Source organism: Papilio xuthus, unplaced genomic scaffold (genome assembly GCF_000836235.2).
Source record: "Papilio xuthus unplaced genomic scaffold, Pxut_1.1 DF826949.1, whole genome shotgun sequence".
NCBI classification, from domain to species: domain Eukaryota; kingdom Metazoa; phylum Arthropoda; class Insecta; order Lepidoptera; family Papilionidae; genus Papilio; species Papilio xuthus.
The window spans coordinates 3,626,272-3,644,392 of record NW_013531700.1 but is presented as its reverse complement, the minus strand read 5'-3'; the positions used below and the strand labels follow the sequence as shown (position 1 = coordinate 3,644,392).

At 36.6% G+C, this 18,121-nt stretch overlaps 2 protein-coding genes across 2 annotated transcripts in view; both read left to right on the top strand.

Annotated features, from left to right (window-relative positions):
- The window catches only part of LOC106120588 (hepatoma-derived growth factor-related protein 2-like), a 66,327-nt gene extending 57,590 nt beyond the window's left edge, over window positions 1-8,737 (top strand). The window contains exons 8-16 of the mRNA XM_013315941.1: window positions 4,486-4,528; window positions 4,649-4,750; window positions 6,221-6,470; window positions 6,562-6,693; window positions 6,767-6,976; window positions 7,062-8,034; window positions 8,108-8,253; window positions 8,353-8,475; window positions 8,723-8,737. Of these exons, the coding sequence (XP_013171395.1) occupies window positions 4,486-4,528; window positions 4,649-4,750; window positions 6,221-6,470; window positions 6,562-6,693; window positions 6,767-6,976; window positions 7,062-8,034; window positions 8,108-8,253; window positions 8,353-8,475; window positions 8,723-8,737 (1,994 nt within the window). The remainder of the gene's footprint in view (window positions 1-4,485; window positions 4,529-4,648; window positions 4,751-6,220; window positions 6,471-6,561; window positions 6,694-6,766; window positions 6,977-7,061; window positions 8,035-8,107; window positions 8,254-8,352; window positions 8,476-8,722) is intronic.
- Window positions 8,208-12,134, top strand: LOC106120719 (AF4/FMR2 family member lilliputian). Its single transcript, XM_013316102.1, has 6 exons — window positions 8,208-8,253; window positions 8,353-8,471; window positions 8,723-8,989; window positions 9,125-9,221; window positions 9,538-9,772; window positions 10,108-12,134. Exons 3-6 carry the CDS (start codon window positions 8,793-8,795, stop codon window positions 10,224-10,226), a joined length of 648 nt encoding a protein of 215 aa, XP_013171556.1. The 5' UTR covers window positions 8,208-8,253; window positions 8,353-8,471; window positions 8,723-8,792; the 3' UTR covers window positions 10,227-12,134.
- The last annotated feature ends 5,987 nt before the right edge of the window (window positions 12,135-18,121 follow it).

Sequence of the window (18,121 nt, the reverse complement as noted above, 5' to 3'; positions counted from 1 at the left end):
TATCCTACATATACGTCCTTTGAAATATTTACCCGAGCATCGCCTTAAATAGCTATGATTTATTGATAGTAATAAGTGAGATATACATATTTTTTTATTTGTATTTCCCAACAGTAAAAGATTGCTGCGATTTATGTGGGAAAACCTTTTGTAAGTCAAAATTCTGCCTTAACTAATGTGATTTCCGAAGTTTGTTGTGTAAGTTAAATAACTAGAAATAAGGAAATATATAAAAAAATATAGCTTTTGTCATAATAAAACTTACAACTCTAACTATATAAGTGCGAAGTCAATTGCAATATTTATGGTTTAGTGGAATATAATTGACTTTTTAATGGCAACCCAGACTTCCTTTGGGCAGTGGGCAGACGGTTGCTTGAGTGACGGGGACCTCACGTGAAGCGTGACGTGCATTGTCCACGATTAGTTACGCTTCTTCCCAGTTCCCACCATTAGCGACTACAGCTTTGACTGATCGGAGTCGTTTACGAGCATACTATGTTAAATATTCAACCTATGTCGTTAACAAGTCGGTTGAAATGTAAAGGTTTTACTGCTGGCTATTTTTTTTAATGTTGTTTTTTTTATGTAGCTAAACTTGGTCAAATGATATATTTAGAAAGCTAATATGTTCAATAATAACATTATTTACTCATTGTTCTAGTATCGAAATTACTACGGACACATAAACTTAATAGCCTAATGGTTAAGGGTACGGATTGCCGATCATGAGGTCGGGGGTTCGAATCCCGCCATTCAACTATTGTCGTAAACCATATCCTAGCACAAGCCTACAGCTTAGTTGGAATGGTACAAGAAATTTAAAAAAATATTGTTGGTTATATTTTGATTTTTTTTAACAATCTTTATAGATAGTAAGAGACCTTTTTTGCAACGAATTGTGCCGCTGTGCTCATGTGTACTTATTATTCAATACATGATGTAGTGTTTATATTTCGGAGTAATGTACAAAGGCATATCAGCGGATATGACGCACGCAACTTCCTAGATCAAACGGATTGCGATTCACCGGTTTTCCTGTCCACATGGATATATGGGTCACTAGATTTGTCTTATACGTCCTGTGTAGAATGTTTGTTAATTGGAACGATTTAATAACACGATTAGTAGTAAACCTGACTGTAGTTCTATGACATTTTAAGGAAGAAGGCGAATCGAATTCGTCGATCTCAACTGCGGTAAGGAACTTATATGTAAATCTATATCCAAATATGCGCAAAAAAATTACCTTAAAGTCAGTATGGTTTATATAATTTCATTGTTATTAAAATAAATGGTATTAACTAACAGATAAAAGACAACATGAAATTCTTATACATAATTCGTGGAAAATAAGAGCTTCCAAATTATTAGTTTTTACGGATTATCCATTTGCATCCATTAACATCTGTGGCGATAGTTTTCCGCGAATCACATTCTGACATCACAAAGATACCGTTAGGATTTTGTCATGCGAATCGCGACACATTTACAAATGATATTTTATCTTTTAAAACATGCCACGTGTACCGGGAACGTGATCCCGAGGAAATGGATACAACTTTACGTCTTTTATGCGAGACGGAAGTTACAATACCTGTTTACACTAAAGAATACGCAAGATTGACTGATTGTTATGAACTTAGCTGTCGCTTGCGACTTCGACCGCGCGGAATTAAAAAAAAACTATATTACTAATAAAGTTTTTTTGTGCCTATGTGTGCTTCCAGACTATGTTTTGCCATATGCCAATTTCAGCAAGATTTATGCAGCCTTTCTGGAGATAACTTCCAACAAACATCCATCCAGCAAAACTTTCGCATTTATAATGTTAGTAAGATTATATTATAGTGACTTAGTGACAGGCACACCGTTATTTACTCATTTAATGTACATCTTATAGTAATTATACACTAAAGGCAACCCTTTGTGGAACATTAAATTAACTTTGAGTGTAGCCGTTAGATTTGTAAATTAAACTTAACATTACGTACTTGTCATAGATGTTGTTCTAAAGGTTAATCATCTTTGGCAAAAAGTTTCAAACGTTATGCGTCAAATGACGACTAAAATTAATCATGTAATATCAAATTGATGTCTAAGGTCAATTACCCTAAGTAGGTTTATCGAAATTTTCCAACCGCTTGCTGCGGTTTTTCGGCGCTAGGTGTCGCTACAAGGTCACAGGTCAATGAACCAAGGTCGTTGATGTCTGAGTTCATTTCAGGGCACTAAGGGTGAAACTAAAAGGTAAAGGAAGCCTTTTATTTACCTCATTGTTAGACGAATAAAAATATATTGTATTTAATGGATTTATTTTGGTAAACTTTGATCTTTATGAAAAGGCTGATTTTGTTTTTCATAAGTAATTTTACGTTTTCTTTTGTTAACCAAAGATAATTTTTAGTTTATTTAATGATACCAAAGTACGCGGTTTAATGCGTTGGGTGTTGTACTTTAATTAATTTGAATTAGCAATAATGTTATAATAATTACTTATAACTAAAGTTTATGTTTAAGTTGCGATGTTGTTTTGTGCCGGGGAATAATCTAGTCGATTCTAAGACGAGGAACTTGTGCAAAGTTTTATCTAAACAAAGGCGATTCGTGTCGGCTACAATATCTCTGTTCCTTCCACAATATTACTATCTTTTATCTTTTTGAACTACTTTTCTTTTTAATCATTTCTTTATATTTCTTAATGAAATGCAAAAGATGATAGTTGTTTTTTTAATTAGTTCCAAGCTTTCTGTTTGTAGAACATCAATGTGATATGAATTTTTAATTAAAACACATTAAAGTGTTTGGTGCCTACTGGAGAGTTCGTAGACCGTTAAAGTCAACAAAGTATCGACCGGGAACCAAACCTGCTACCAACCTTATAGTATGTGTGTTATGTTTGCACAACTACTCAGTACCCAAGTAAACATTATGCCCTTAACCACAGTACAAAGATACCAAATTATTCCGCTCAAAATTGAACTTTGTTACAACTGTATAAGGTACACAGGAATTACAATTGTTTAAAGCACTTGTTAGTGTTCGTTACCTGAAATATAAACCTAATCATCAGTAAAATAAAGTGTAATTTAAGATTTTAACATGTTTTATCTCTTGCATCTAAGAAAATAATCAAAAATGGACTTTATTCAATAGAAATTAAGTTGGAAATGACTTGAAATTGTGCTTATACTTCAACTGGTTGTTGTACTTTAAATGTACTAACATTACGAACCAACCGTTAATGCTTGTAAGTTATTTAAAACGCCAACTTCTCGAATATCTATGTAAATTTGTTTCTTGATATGCGAACAAAAAATATTGACCAAAGAAATGTAATATACCAGTTCTTTTGGTAACACAAAGTACATATATAGTATATTCAACTAATTTATTATATGAACTTAGAAGTTCAGACTAATCTATTCGTTTTTAGAACACTCTCTGACACTCTGAAGATATACGATTCTGTCCCATTTGCATTTGAAAAGTAAGGGCTTTGACCACTTTATTGATTCCGTTCTCCAATACTAAGAAATTTATTTATGTAAATTTATTTTGCTCGACTTCAACATCATCCAGGCCGTGTCAATCTCCGGTGTTATTTCAATGTTGAGATGAATTATTACCATTTAAATTTTTCAAATCAATTACCTACATAAACAATATTTTTGGGACGTATTTGTGATAAGCATTGCGTAGTGTCGTGGTCCTCAATAATAGTGATATTAAATGCATTTTTTTTTAAATCTATTCAATTTCAATGATTAGTCCGTTTGAACTATTATAAAATTTAAAAAGCTTATCAATCGCGGTATGGTAAATAATAAAACAAATATAAAAACATATTATCTTCATTTATTTACATCGTGATGCAATCTGCACATATCTGAGAAGAAATTCGAAGATATATGTGAAGTCAACCAACCCGCACTTGACCAGCGTGGTTGACTATGGCCTAATCACCCGTAACATAGAGTAGGCTCTGAGCCCCTGGGTAGGGACGTATAGTGAGCTGATGAAGTATTTCGATAGTGGATGGTTACACAGATTTACATTGGTTAGACAAAATTCAAGTACAAACTTGCATTGTTATTGCAAATAGATAGTAAATATGAAAATACTCAGCAAAATTTTTGTTCAAACATTTACTTACTAATATTGACACGCTGTGTACATAGCCTTTGTAATTATTTTCTATCTATCTTATGGTGTTTGCTGAAGTTAACTTCGTAATTTTAAATTGTTTGGCTTAATATGTTGCTGGGTGGTCTCTCGGCGTTATGATTTCTTTTTATTTTTAACTAGCTACCGACTGCTACTCCGTCCGCACGGAATTAAAATAAACTTAATTCGTGGCCTATGTGTTCTTCCAGATCTACATCTATGGCATATTTCAACGAGATCCGTTCAGCTGTTCTGGAGATACCTTCTATCAATTCGCATTTATAATATTAGTAAGATTGTATTTTCTTTTCTTTCCAGGTCTCGATAATCGGATATCCAACTCGAGAAGTTCTGTGTCGCCGTAAGTATTTTTTATCAGTTTTAACTGAAACCAAGAATCAACATTAAATTTGAATTTAATGTAGTTACTGAATTAATGGTTACTATAAAATCTTGCAATGTTTTTTTATTTGTTTTTCAGTCAGCATGTAAACGCGCGTGGCTGTAGCGAGGTGGTGAACAAGGACCTCGGGCTGTCGGAGAGCGATGACGAGGTCGCCGTCACCACCGCGAGGCTCGGACCGTAAGTTCACATATTTATTAAAAAATTCAATTTTAAAAATCTTTATAGGCTTTTTAATGTCGTAGCGTGCATACCTAATACAACATAATTCACTCCCATAACAAAGACGAGTAAGTAGAGACAACGGACCTCCATTTGGCGTGGTCCTGACACACCTGTCTCGATTCTTCTACATTCATACATCTGCATACATGCAATTAACAATATTGATAATTTGGATGTTAACTGTTAAAAGAATTTCTAACCGATTCTTTGGTCTTAAGATCTAGTCTGTTCAATGTAATCATGTGAATGGATTGAAGTTGGCGTTAGTCTTATGTTTTTGTACACGTATAGTATTACCCAGGGTAATATTGATAATTATTTAAGGTTCAATGTTAGTTTATAATGAGTCATTATAAAGCCATAAAGGTGTTAATTGCTTGTCGGCACGGCCACGTGCCTAGTAGCACGTGCGCACTGCGAGTCGTAATCACCTCAGCGAATATTGTTCTTTATGGCCGTATTTATCGCGCCACGTGTTCCGAGCTATTGAAACACATTTTGTATTGGAATCAATGCTTTAATCGGTTAATGATAACACGTAATAGCTACTGTTATGTAATAGATTTTGTACATAGTACATGCATTTTTTCTATATATGTGCGTAGTTTTTAGAGTGTTTTAAAGATTATTGATGATTGGTGTAATTTTCTTTATACTTTCATTCTAATGTTTTTAAATGTAGTAAACCAATTTTAAAGTAATTCGTATCGTTTTCGACCACAATGTTGAACTCTAATCGATACGTCTTCTTATATGTAAAAGGGCTCATGTTTATCTGGTCCTAACAAAATCAATGATTCACTAGACTGAAATAGTATTCACCAGTAAGGAAAATTCCATGTCTAGACAGCGGTATTTGTTTTCAGGGTTGACTCACCCCAAATTAATTGCGTTTCTCCAAATGTATGCTACTGTATTGTTTTAATTACTTTTGAAGGAATAAACGTATTATTGTCAAGACAGTATAGTCGAACCTGGATGAGGGAGAAACATCTATAAGCTCATGTCATTTTCCGGTCTCCACGCGTCAGTCGTCACCTCCATAAGCGAGAAAAATCTTGAAGTGAGACAAATATCCCGGTCCTTTAGACTCTAGTTTATCTAGGTTCGACCTTTGTATTATCAAAACAAGTTAGCTACTGAAAGCTCTCCCTTGTTTCCTTCGGTAGAGGCTCCATTCCAAGAAACGACTGATTTTTAAGATCTCGGATATGTTATCTGCTTGAACTATAACTCAATACTCGTTGGATATTTCGACTTTGAGTCCTTTAAGAATAGAACTTATTTTTTCTTAGAGGTCAGTTTTGTAGCTACAGTTCAGATGTTTATGGGCATTAGCTATTGAACGTTTGTATTTTTGTCCTATAAGAAAACGAACACAATTACCACTTGGTTAAGTTATAATTATGTTAATTTTAATTGCAGTATCATATCCCCAATCGGCTCTGGCGGCAGTCCCAGTAGTGGTAGCGAATCCTCCCCGTCCGATTCGGAGTCAGAGTCGTCCTCTAGTGAGTCAACAGCGGCGAGCACGGCCGCTCCCGCCGCGCAGCCCGCAGCAGAGCGCCCCTCCTGGAGCCTCAGCAACTTCGCGCCCCCCTCACAGCACCCGCCGCAGCACTACGACGCCGGCAAGGACCTCCGGCACGCCCTCGAAGATGTCAAAGGCAAACCGGTAAGTTTTATATACAAAATATATTTGCGACAAGATAGCTGTATTATGTTTTATTGCCATATGTTAACATACTTTATTGTGCACTCAACAGAGTCCAATTTCGGAGTTGTCGGACTCTGAGACGTCGTCGCCTTCGCCCGGCGCGTCGCGACGCCGGCGCTCGCTCGCCAACAGAGTGTCCGCCGCCTCCAGCGACGAGGACACCCCGCGCTCCCACAATATCGTCAGTTTGCAAACTTACAGATTAATTTTATCCATTTGCTTCATTTACTACGTGACTTGTTCTCTGTTAACAGGCTTCTCCCCTGAACTCGGCGCCCACGAACGCCCCGGTGAAGCGAGGCCGGCCGCCTAAACCTCGCACGTCCGAGGAGAGGCCCATCAAGAAGAAGCGCGGCCGACCTCCCAAACGGCAAGCCTCCCCCGCAGCACGAGACAGCGACCCCGAACCTGACCCGCCCCCGCACCACGCACTGCACGACCCCAAGACACAGATCTTCCGAAAGGTAACATTATGATTGAATTACAGATATCAGTTTAAATACTATGTTCAAATAAGGTGTTGATTTTACGTAAAAATATAACTTCCAGGTATTCACAACGAAAAAGGGCGATGAATGCGGAGGAAAGGGAGGCAAAGGCGGCAAAGGGAAGGGCGGCAAGGGCAAGGGTCAGGTGACGATCATCGAAGTGACGGCGCCGGAGTCCGGGGCGGACGACGATGAGCGCAGGCACCGCGAGCGATCCAACGAGAGGAGGAACGAGGAGGCCATCGCCAGGGTTTCACCGCCGCAGGAACCCGAGACCTTGACCAGGAGGAGGGAGGCGGAGAGAATAGCAAACGAGAGAATACAGGAGCGCATGTCCATCGAGCGGCCCGACCACAGGCGTTCCGCCGACAGACTTCCCGATCGACCGACAGATAGGACGTCGAACGATCGAATACCCAACGATCGGCTCCAACCGGAGCGGACGTCGACCGATAGGTTTCAAAACGATCGATCCAGTGATCGATTACAACCGGACCGAATATCGGATCGATTACCCGATCGAACCGTCAGCGATCGCTTCCCGACCGATCGAGGACCTTCAGATCGAATTTCAAACGATAGAAGTTCGGACAGAATGGCCACCGATCGGTTACAAATGGAAAGGATACCAACGGACAGGATGCCGGGCGATCGGATAGCGTCGGACCGGTTGTCCTCCGACAGAATGTCGAATAACGATCGGTTATCGAACGACAGATTGACGGTCGGTCGGACGCCCAACGAGCGTCGGTCATCGGAACGAATGTCGAACGAGAGACTATCGAGCGAAAAGATGTCGATCGATCGTCTCTCGGGCGACAAGCTGGAGCGATTGTCGAGCGAGAAGCTGTCGCACGAGCGGTTGTCCGGCGACAAGTTACCCATGGAGCGCCTGTCGGGCGACAAGACGTCGCTGGAGCGGCTGCCGAACGACAAGCTGACCTTGGAGCGCTTCGTGTACGCGGAGGCGGACGTCGGCTCCGGTCTGAAGCCGGGCCGCGGCTCCGAGAGGATGGAGGAAGCATCGTCCAACGGTCAGTACTCTACTATAGTAGTCATATTGTTGTATGAAGTATGTATGTAACGTGCGAGGTGTGTTGTGTGCAGTGAGCGAGCGGCGCGTGCGCGGGCGCGTGCTGGTGCGCGTGCCGCTGTGCCGGCTGCACGCGGACACAGTGCGGCTGCTGCGAGCCCCGCCCCGCCGCGCGCCCCCGCCCCGCCCCGCCACGCCCCCCACACCGCCCACTGACCAGGTACTGTACCATACTATTCACAAGCGTAACCACTAACACAAGGTCTATTGGAGTTTGGAGTTATTTCTCATTGTAACGCGTTATCACCGTGTCCTGCAGGGTGTGGAGACGGCGTGCGTGTCGCAGGAGCGCGCGGCGGTGGGACAAACGCCCATTTACTACTCGTACTTCGAGCGCCTGCCTGCTGACGCGCTCTCCGACGAGGAGCGGGACCACAAGTATGTACACACATACATAGGCTACATTTATTACTATATTTTTTGTTTAATTCCGCGCAAACGAAGTCGAAGGCGATGATTATATTGTATAGTTCTATGAAATAACCAGTTATCATTCAACGCAACGATCGTATGGCATTTCTAAAAATTTGGGGTATGCAACACTATTATAGACCACTCGTTCGTATATCCAATCCGTAGTAACACTAATTCGATTAAAGTTAAAGATTTAAAATGTAAAACATTCGCAGGTACTACTTAAGTGAGGCGGCTCGGCTGAGATCTGCAGCTGAGCGGGAACAGGAGCCGCTAGCTCGAGTGATGCTGTATCTGGAGTCAGTGCTATGTTTCGTGCTGACGGGGCGAGTGTTGGAGCTGGAGTTGGATACAAAGCGCGCCTTCACAGTGTACAGAGAGACCATCGCGTACATCAAGTCCATACAATCGATGCCGCAGAGGTTTAGAGCGTCGCCACACTCCACGCTCAGTTCACCTTTCAGTAAATTAGATATTTTAAGGTTAGTCTCTTATTATTTTCTTAAATTTTATATCGATTTTTTTTAAGGAAAAAAAAAGGTTTTTTTGTATTATTCGTTCTGTTTTATGTAAGCCTGATACAATTTTATTGATGGTGGTTTTTTTTTCTTTTGCAGTCTCCGTGTCCAAGCTTTACTTTACTTACGAATGTTCAAGCTGTACAATAGAGAAGTAAAGGAGTATTATAAAATTGTTCAGGAATATCAGCAAAAGGTTTGTTTAATATATAAATATATATTAATGCGAGAGGTTAAAAAAACATGTTAGGTTTCCGAAAGACAAAATTCATTTGTTAAACAGAAAATGAGATTGAACAGAATTTATGTACAACAATAACAACATAATCCCATAACCCTGCGAGGTAGGCAGAGACCGCGCTCCTCCATTTATCTTAATTTTTAAAATCGCGGAGCAACAAAATACGCGTGCGCATCTCTGAGTGACCGAACATCGACCCATATCTACCCTACTAACCCTAAAAAGAACTCGTAAAGTAGTGAGGTGATGATGATGATGGTGATGTGTACAGCCGGCGTGCGCGGAGTCAGTGTCGCCGCTGTCGCCGACGCCGTCGCCCGCGGGCTCGGTGGGGTCTGTGGGCTCGGCCGCGTCCGCCTCCTCCGGGTACTGCTCGCTGGCGCACTCGGTGCCGGCGCACGCGCACCACGCGCTGCTGCAGCTCACCAAGTACTACACCTTCCTCTACGTCGCACACGACCTCTGGGAGCAGGCCGACGGCCTCTGCAGGCTCAGGCCTAACCAAGGTTTGTGCTTTTTGAAAAATTATTTTTTTGTTGGATAGTACATTTATAGAGGAAGGCTTTAGGCTATATAAAATAACGTTGCGACCAATTGTTTTTTTTATTCCACGAAGACGGAGTCGCGGGTGACAACTAGTTTTTAATAATTTAGTGATATTCATAGATTACAACACTCCAAATTGAAAGAGCAAATGTGGTTTATTCTATGGATTTGATTGGCCCAATGAAAATTCACGTAATATTGTCCACTTACTGCCTTCGATGCGACGCAAAGTGAGTCTTTATTTTATCTTTATTCCAAAAATGTTAGATGTTAACGTATAATAATTGTTTTCCAGATCTGTTCATAGCGGTGGATCGCAAGTGCGGACCTCTGACGTTGTTCTCGACGTTCCGTCATCTAGTGCAGTACGTGCGCTACGCCATCTCCCTGCTGAAGAACGCGCCGCGTGAGTGACGCCGCGCGCGCTGTACATCGCGCCCTCGGCACGCAGCGCGCGCGCACCGCCCGCACTGACCCGCACTCACCACGCAATGGACGATGTGCCGTGGTACGTGACGTTAAATATTTTGTATCACCATTTATATTATCTTTGCAAGCGACTCTTTTATTTTTTATTATCACAATTTTGTCATATCATAAGAACATTTTTTTTTAAATTTTGTAGTAATTGTATTTGTCAAGTTTGTATGAAGATAATATAAATAGTAAAATGTGCCGCATTTTATTGTGAACTTTATTTACGGGTTTATATAAATGGTGTATAAAAGTTGTAAAACTGATGTTACCCATTTTACACAATGTATTTCCCGTGTACAATAACATGTTTGTAAAATTGTGTACATTTACACGGTGTATTTTAAATGAAAAAGAAATTTGAACAGTGTATTGCAAATAATATTTAGATTTAACAAACCAAATGTGGGTTTTATAAATTCGATGTTTCGAATTAAATTATGACCGTACACGGTTTGAGAATTATTTTAAAAAATGCAATTTATGTGATATTCATTTAATTTTTATTTATTTATTTATTTAATTCCTGATACATCACAATTATTACAATCACAATATTTTATCTATAATTTTTTTTTTATACCTTTCCATATTAAATGTATTAAACCGAATAATATTGTTGGTTTGTTCGCGCTAATTTTATAAACTATAAATCGAAGTAAAATAAGTTTTATTTTATTTTACAGTCCAATTATTAAGGAAGCTTTTAAGATATTTACCATCACGCTATCTCTTTTATAGGTCGAGCAGAAAGGAAAAGAAATACTCAAACCGTGTACATATTATAAAGTTCTGACCAGAAAAATAAATAACCTAAGATAGCTTTAGAATTTTATTTGGCAACTAAATTATAGACAGGATTTTTTTTTCTTTTATTTGGTATTGTTTAGGTTAATATTTTGTATTATTGAAAAATTCAGATTGAAAATCTTAGTTCTAAAATGAATGTTTCAGAGTTGCCAACATAAAAATGTCCATTTGTCGTCGAAAGTTTTTTATCTTCCTGGTCAGAGTGTATCTACCCTGCCCTGACATGGTAACACCAACGTTTACAAATATGTTTACACTTAAGTTGCATAAAGGTTTTAACATTTTGATGATATTAATGTTATAGAGGGTTTATTGTTTGGTATAGATGCGATTTTTGTGTAAAAAAAATATATTTTTGAATATTTTTATACATTTGTGTTGTTGCGTAGCTTTCAAATTTTCCCAAATGGAATGTTTGTTGGGATTTTGGTATAGAGAATAGATTTGATCTTTGAAACGGAACATAGATTTCAATGGAGTGGATTGTATTCGATTGCATTTAAAGTATTGTGAAAAGACATTGGGCCGTTTTGTATGTAAATAAATTTGGGAAAATTTATAATACGATGTGTAATGTGGTCATATAGTCGACTTTGCAACAAGCATTCACAAATAAATTTAAGCGAACCTTATATGTATGACCTTATTGGTCGTTGTAATAAAAGCAAAGAAAACAGCAATAATAATTTAAAGAAAAAAAAAAAGATATATTTGTGAACGATTGTCGAAGTATTTTTTAAATCTTGTAATACTTTTTAAAATGAAAATTACCTCGGGATTTAAAAAAACGTGTTATTTAAGGTTTAAAAATCGATCCAGTAGGTAACAAAAGGAGGTTTTTAAAATACTTATAATTAAGGTGAATGTACTAGTTATTGGACATAGCGCGCTTGGTTTTTATCTTAAATCAATCGAAATTGTTCATTGATTTATTCCAAATGTATTAATATAAGTATTACATTGAACAATGATACAGTGAGATATAACAATCTCATTTTCTACGTTCTCTTCTCCAAAACGTTGACCAAAAAAAAAAAACTCATGTAAATTGTAACAAAGTGTAAATAGAAAATATCGCAAAGCGACTCGACTCGGGGCGAACCCATTGTAAAATAAACTAGGCGATAGATTTTTTTATCATATCTTAAGTACGGTTTTTTTTTTGTAGTTACTATCCTACCCTCTATCAATATCGGGATCATATAACGAATTGATTTCGTAAAAAATTAAATATAAATGAGCGCGTGGGCCAATCGAATATATCTCTTTGGGAACACTGTAGACATTTCGCGTTCTGACCGCGAGTTTACATTGCGCAAAACTTGTACAAAAACATTTATCTCTGTTTCTTTCTAAATATAAGAAGGATATTGATATGTTTTTGTACGTGTTTTGACAGTGGAAACTCATGATAACGTTCGCTAGTTTGCTTTCGTACTTTCAAATGAATATTGTGTCCGGAAAGTTTTAGTTAAATTTAATTTGTATTACAAAACTTACGAGTCTAGTTTTTGTGTTAAATTTTTTAAGGCGAATTCAACCGCTTTTCGTATTTTTCTTCGTTAACTTATTGAATAAACAACTTATGAACGCGAAAAACTGCCTCCCGAACCGTATAACAAAAAAATACCTTTTAGTAAAATATTAAATAAAATATCGTGAAAGTTTAAAATGGAAATGAAAGTTTATAGATTCATAAAATCAGAGAGATTTGAAAGTTTAAAACTAATTTGCAGCAAACATAATTTTTCTTTCAATGTTATGTTTCGGCACTCGGCCGTACGTAGAATACGCATGTTCCTAACATTTGTATAATGGTCGTAGAACAATGTTAACGATCAAACAATACGTCAAACATGTTTTTATTATACATATCAGCAGTGGTATTTTCAGAGTGAGTCTAAATAGAAGGTAAACGACTTTCACAAAGAAAAACCTCTTGTTTCTTTTAAAAAAACAAATAATTCGAGTGACAATAATATTATTTTTAGGATGATGCTAGATTTCTTTTCTTAGCCGTGTTAGCGAAATTCGATCGAAATAACTTATTCGCATCGAGTGTTAGACGTTTTCAGTATAACCAGAATTGCAAATAAAACCGCAACACCAACTTATCTCGGTTGTTTATCAAATTTACGTTGTGATTGTAAATATATAATATACATTTTCTAATGAATATACATATTATAGTGCCAGACAGGTTTTTGTATGAAAGTTTATAAGCGAGGCTGCATTGAATGGGTCGTTGGTGAGATGATGTTAGGTTTACGCGTAAATTTGAGGGAGTTCAGTCGGGGCGCGGACTGTGACGCTGTTCCTCAGAAATACAATGTTTGAAAGATGCCTTGTACATATTAAATTGTAAGAAATGTGTAATTTTCACTCTAATATTTTAATTTATATGTAAACTATAAAGTTAAGAGGACAAGATGTAATAGTATGAGTGTCGAGTCGTGTCAGTGTGTGAATGTGCGCGATGTTGCGCGCGACCAAACTTAATATCAACACATCTGACGAAAAGAGTCACATCTCTTATGTAATGTAACTCTTTTCGTCAGATGCGTCGATATGTTAGTGCGGGTGTTCTTAATAGAGCTTGCAGCGTTCAGTTGTTAGTAGGGATGATCGATATTTAAATATCATGATATTCAATTCGATCAAAAGCTAACGTATCAAATTGATTTATATAGTTTTCATTGGTCTTATTGTTTGATGTTTATCGCATTGATATATCGATCATTCCTAGTTGTTAATAATGATGCCCCTCGGGCCCGCATTACCCCAAGCTAGTTACCTACGTTAGTTCGAGCGAGATGGCTTTCGACTTATATTTACCCACATAAAGGTAACCTCCATCACAATTACTTTGATACGGTACTTACGATTCGCACAAATATTTTAATATTTGATAATTAATTATATGGCGACGGCGTGTACGCGCGGAATTTACTTAAAGGCTTTTCAATTGGTATTTCTGTTCATCACACGAAAAGAGTTAGATCTCATAAGAGTCGTAACTTTATTCGTCAGATGGTCCAATTTTTAAAACATCCCGCTAAATGTTGATTCTATATCCAACATGGCGGTTGTTTTATAAATGCTAATAATTTTTTCGTTATATTTTATTTTTAATTTCGGCATGTTAATTTATTGTAATTTTGGCTTAATTTATTATTTTTTTTTTAAAATTAAATTTAACATCACAAAAAACTCGCATGCATGTACTTCGGTTATTTATCATTTTGTTATCGTTCTTAGTTTTTAATTTTGCGTTGTCAATATAATTATTGTTTTGTTGTCTAAGGCTCTTTTACACAAGGTTACGTAAATTATTGAAACATGGCGATTTTATTCGTTAAGCAATACGCAATGTACGCCAACATTGTGTTCTTTAATCGCCAAAATCACTCACAATCTCTTTGTTAAGTTTGAGAGTTTGTGAGACAAAGTTGCTGCAATTTTCAAAATGGCGGAGCGAATCTATACAGTTTTCATGTTGCTAAGTCTGTACTGGTTGAATAGATATTAGTTTCGAAGATTTACGTTGCCTTGTGTACGAAGGGGTGTTAAATTACGGCTGAGCGATGCATTCGCTATGTTACTTGTGAGATATCCTTGACAATGCTAAGTGACCTTGTATCGCAATATGAACAGTGTTTGTCGGAGTGTTTGTGTGTTGCCATTTCTAACGTCAATTAAGTGCCGAATGACGGTGGTAGTTCACCACCGCTTGCAATCTGACGGGCCTCGGATCGAAGCCTTAATCTCAATTATTTAAAAGTTCCCTAAATCGAGGCCAAACGTTTTTTTTTTAAATCGACAAATAATTTTAAGACAATGAACAATGAGCGCTGGTCGGCGGAACGATTGGAGATTGTTTTTTAGGAAATTGTAAAAAAAAAATTACTGTTTTCTTTTTTTTAAGTAGAATCTTGTGTTGATAGTATGTATAATTTGTTTTTTTTTTATTATATTCGCGTTAAGAAATATGTATAAATTTTGTTTTCATCTAATTTTATTATTTGTGTAACTATATCCTACGTTATTGATAATAGAATACATTAATTTTTATGTATGGAAAATTTTTGGTTGTTTATTTTCCTTATTTTCCTTTTTTTTCGTTTTGTTTTTTTTTTTTTAACAGTGAGTCGTCAATTGGAGGTTATTTGTGACAAACGTAATCTGACGTAGTGCTTTATAAATTAGTAATAAATAAAATCAATTGCCTTAAGTCAATTTGCAGTTTTTAAAATTTAAAAGGGATGTTCATCGAATTCATTTTTCTTCTAAATTCATCGCGCATTCTCATAAACAACTTGTATGTGGTCGTTCAAATGTTTATAGTTAAATAAACCTTAACCAATGGTAAGTTAAAAAGTATCCAAACCCATCGGAATTAGGCAAAGAATGGTCCTTTTATAAAAAAAAAACTAGCGAATCTTTACTTCCTCGCTTATTATTAATTCCTATCAAAACCCCCTGTACAAAAACATTGTTATCTTTATTTTTTCAAAGAGAATGAAAGGGATGGCAGTTTATTTTTGTACATGTGGAAATTAGCGGGTGTGTGCTTTTGTACTTTAACAATTCGTCACCTAAGGATCATCCTGTAGTTGCAATTGCAAGTCGAAAGAAACATTAATATAGGTGACGTGCGTGAGCACTTTACACGCTTTTTGTATACGATAGTTAGGTATATAAGATATATAAACACAGCAATACATAGTAATAATGTAAACAAGTGGCGAGCTAAGATTCACATATTAATGTAAAATAAATTTTCAAAATTAAATTACAAATTTTGATTAGTTTATATGAGATTTTGTAGATTGAAAAGAATTAATATTTGATAAAAAATTACGCATTTAAAAATTCATAGTTATTTGGATCAAAAATTATTTATCGTGGATTTCTGAGACCAAATTTAAAACATTGCTATCTCTGTATTTTCAAAGATGATTTATAAAGAGAATTTGGTGTTAGAAACCCACAGTTATTAAACAAGAAAAATTTTTGCGGAGCCAAGTGTGGTTTCTACACTTTCGATATAACTATATCCTAAGCTCGCCACGTCTAAGCGCCTCAATAACAATATTCTAAATGAAAGCCAAAGATGTCTATACATTTACATAAATGTTATATCGATGTTAAAATATGTATTTTGAGGTTAACTTTAATATATATTTAATAATAAACAAGCAAATAACAAAGTGCAGCCTTCAGTAGAAATTTAGTGATAATTATAAGCTGCTAATGGCCGTTTTCACTAAAAAAATGTTTAACACGTTAGCTGCCATGACGGCCAATATGTCCGACAAGCCAATATTTCAATCAGGCCGTGTCGGACTATGTGTCCGACAAGCCATACTTCCATTCAACACCTCGCTGTGGCTTGTCGGACGCTTTTTAATAGAATTGTTGTATACAGCGTGACCCGCGAGGCCACATTGAAATGGTATTGGACAAAATATTTAAAAAAAAATCGTTTTTCGAAAAATAATTCTGGCAGCTAACATGTTAACATTTGAAAACATGTTTGGGTGCAAACACAAAGTATTCCTAAACAATTAACTCTTTTATACGAGTTTCGATATTTATCTTAAGTGATGAACTTAGTGAAAACGGACATTTGATCGAAATGCCTTGTTCTATGTAAATGCAATAAATATAAGACGCGGCTTGTTCGGTCGTCGGTTAATTTGCTAGGGGTAAGTAGTGCTCGACTTACAACTCAAGAGGGGAATTGACTTTGTTTATTTTATAGTTAAAATAAAGTTCAAAGTGGAAACTTAAATTGTGCCTTAGTGAGAACTGGATAGCCTCCAATTTGGTTTGGACGTTGTTTGTGAATCGGTTACGATGTGCGATTGTATGATATTAAGTCCGTGTTTAAGTTACATCTCCGAGCACTGTACAACAAACAGCACTTGTACAGATCTTAAAACTGAGAACCTCTTTCAGTTGTAGAAATAAAACAATCGCAATAATGTTTTTACATATTTTGTTTTGTCGAATGTTGTAACTGATTATATTTACATTAAAATATATATATATATATATAAGTAGAACGGTATGTTTATGTCGTAGCAATAAATTAAGCGTGGCAATAAGGTCTAGTGAAGTCGCTTTTGTGTCTTTAACTGTATTATTAAGATAACAAACCCCTACGTCCCCAATAGTCGACCCGCTGTACACTGCTTCACAAAAATAACTACTAAGTTCAAATTCTTGATGTTTTTTCAATTACATTTTATTATATCACAAGTAAAAGTAGAAAGAATAATATAAGTATTTAATATTTCTTTAGTGAAACTTCTGTAATTGTTTTTTTTTTCAAATTTCGCGCTTATCTTCCTAAAAAGCCTTTTCGTTGTTTTATTTTAACTAAATCTCGTCTTTTCACAAATTATTTAGCGTAAGACAAAGTGCCAAGATATCATTTCCTAAGTGCAATTCCTTTTCAATTCCTGTACCTCGACTTTGATCCAAACTGCTTAAGTCTCGCTTAGCCAAAAACAATTTATCAATTTATCGGGATACTTGTAGTATTTAAAATTGTAATTATTAAAAAAAAATACTAATTTCTGTTAAATATCGTAAATATTAATTTAGTTTAACAATACTTAACAATTTAAAACAATAATTATTATAAATATTATAATTTTGCAAATACTAAAAGTATTCCGAGAACAAAAGTGAGAGTATATTGTAAATTAGTGAAAGGCATAATGTAATTGCTAATATAAACAATATTCTAAATTATGTTTTGTAGTAAATGTTTTTACTCTTGTGGATAGTAGGTAGGGGAGGGGAGCCGGCAGGGGAGGGGAGGAGGGGAGGAGCCGGCCGTTTCTTTTATAACAAGTAGCGAGTGTACTAAGTAAGAGACAAACTAATTATAGTATAAAATTGTTTACCAATCGCCCGCACTCCGGGCGCTAGACGAAAATATTATTTTTCTTAGAACACATTATATTGTAATAAAGAGTAAAGTATAGAGGTATGCGCGGGGCGGGGCGGGGCGG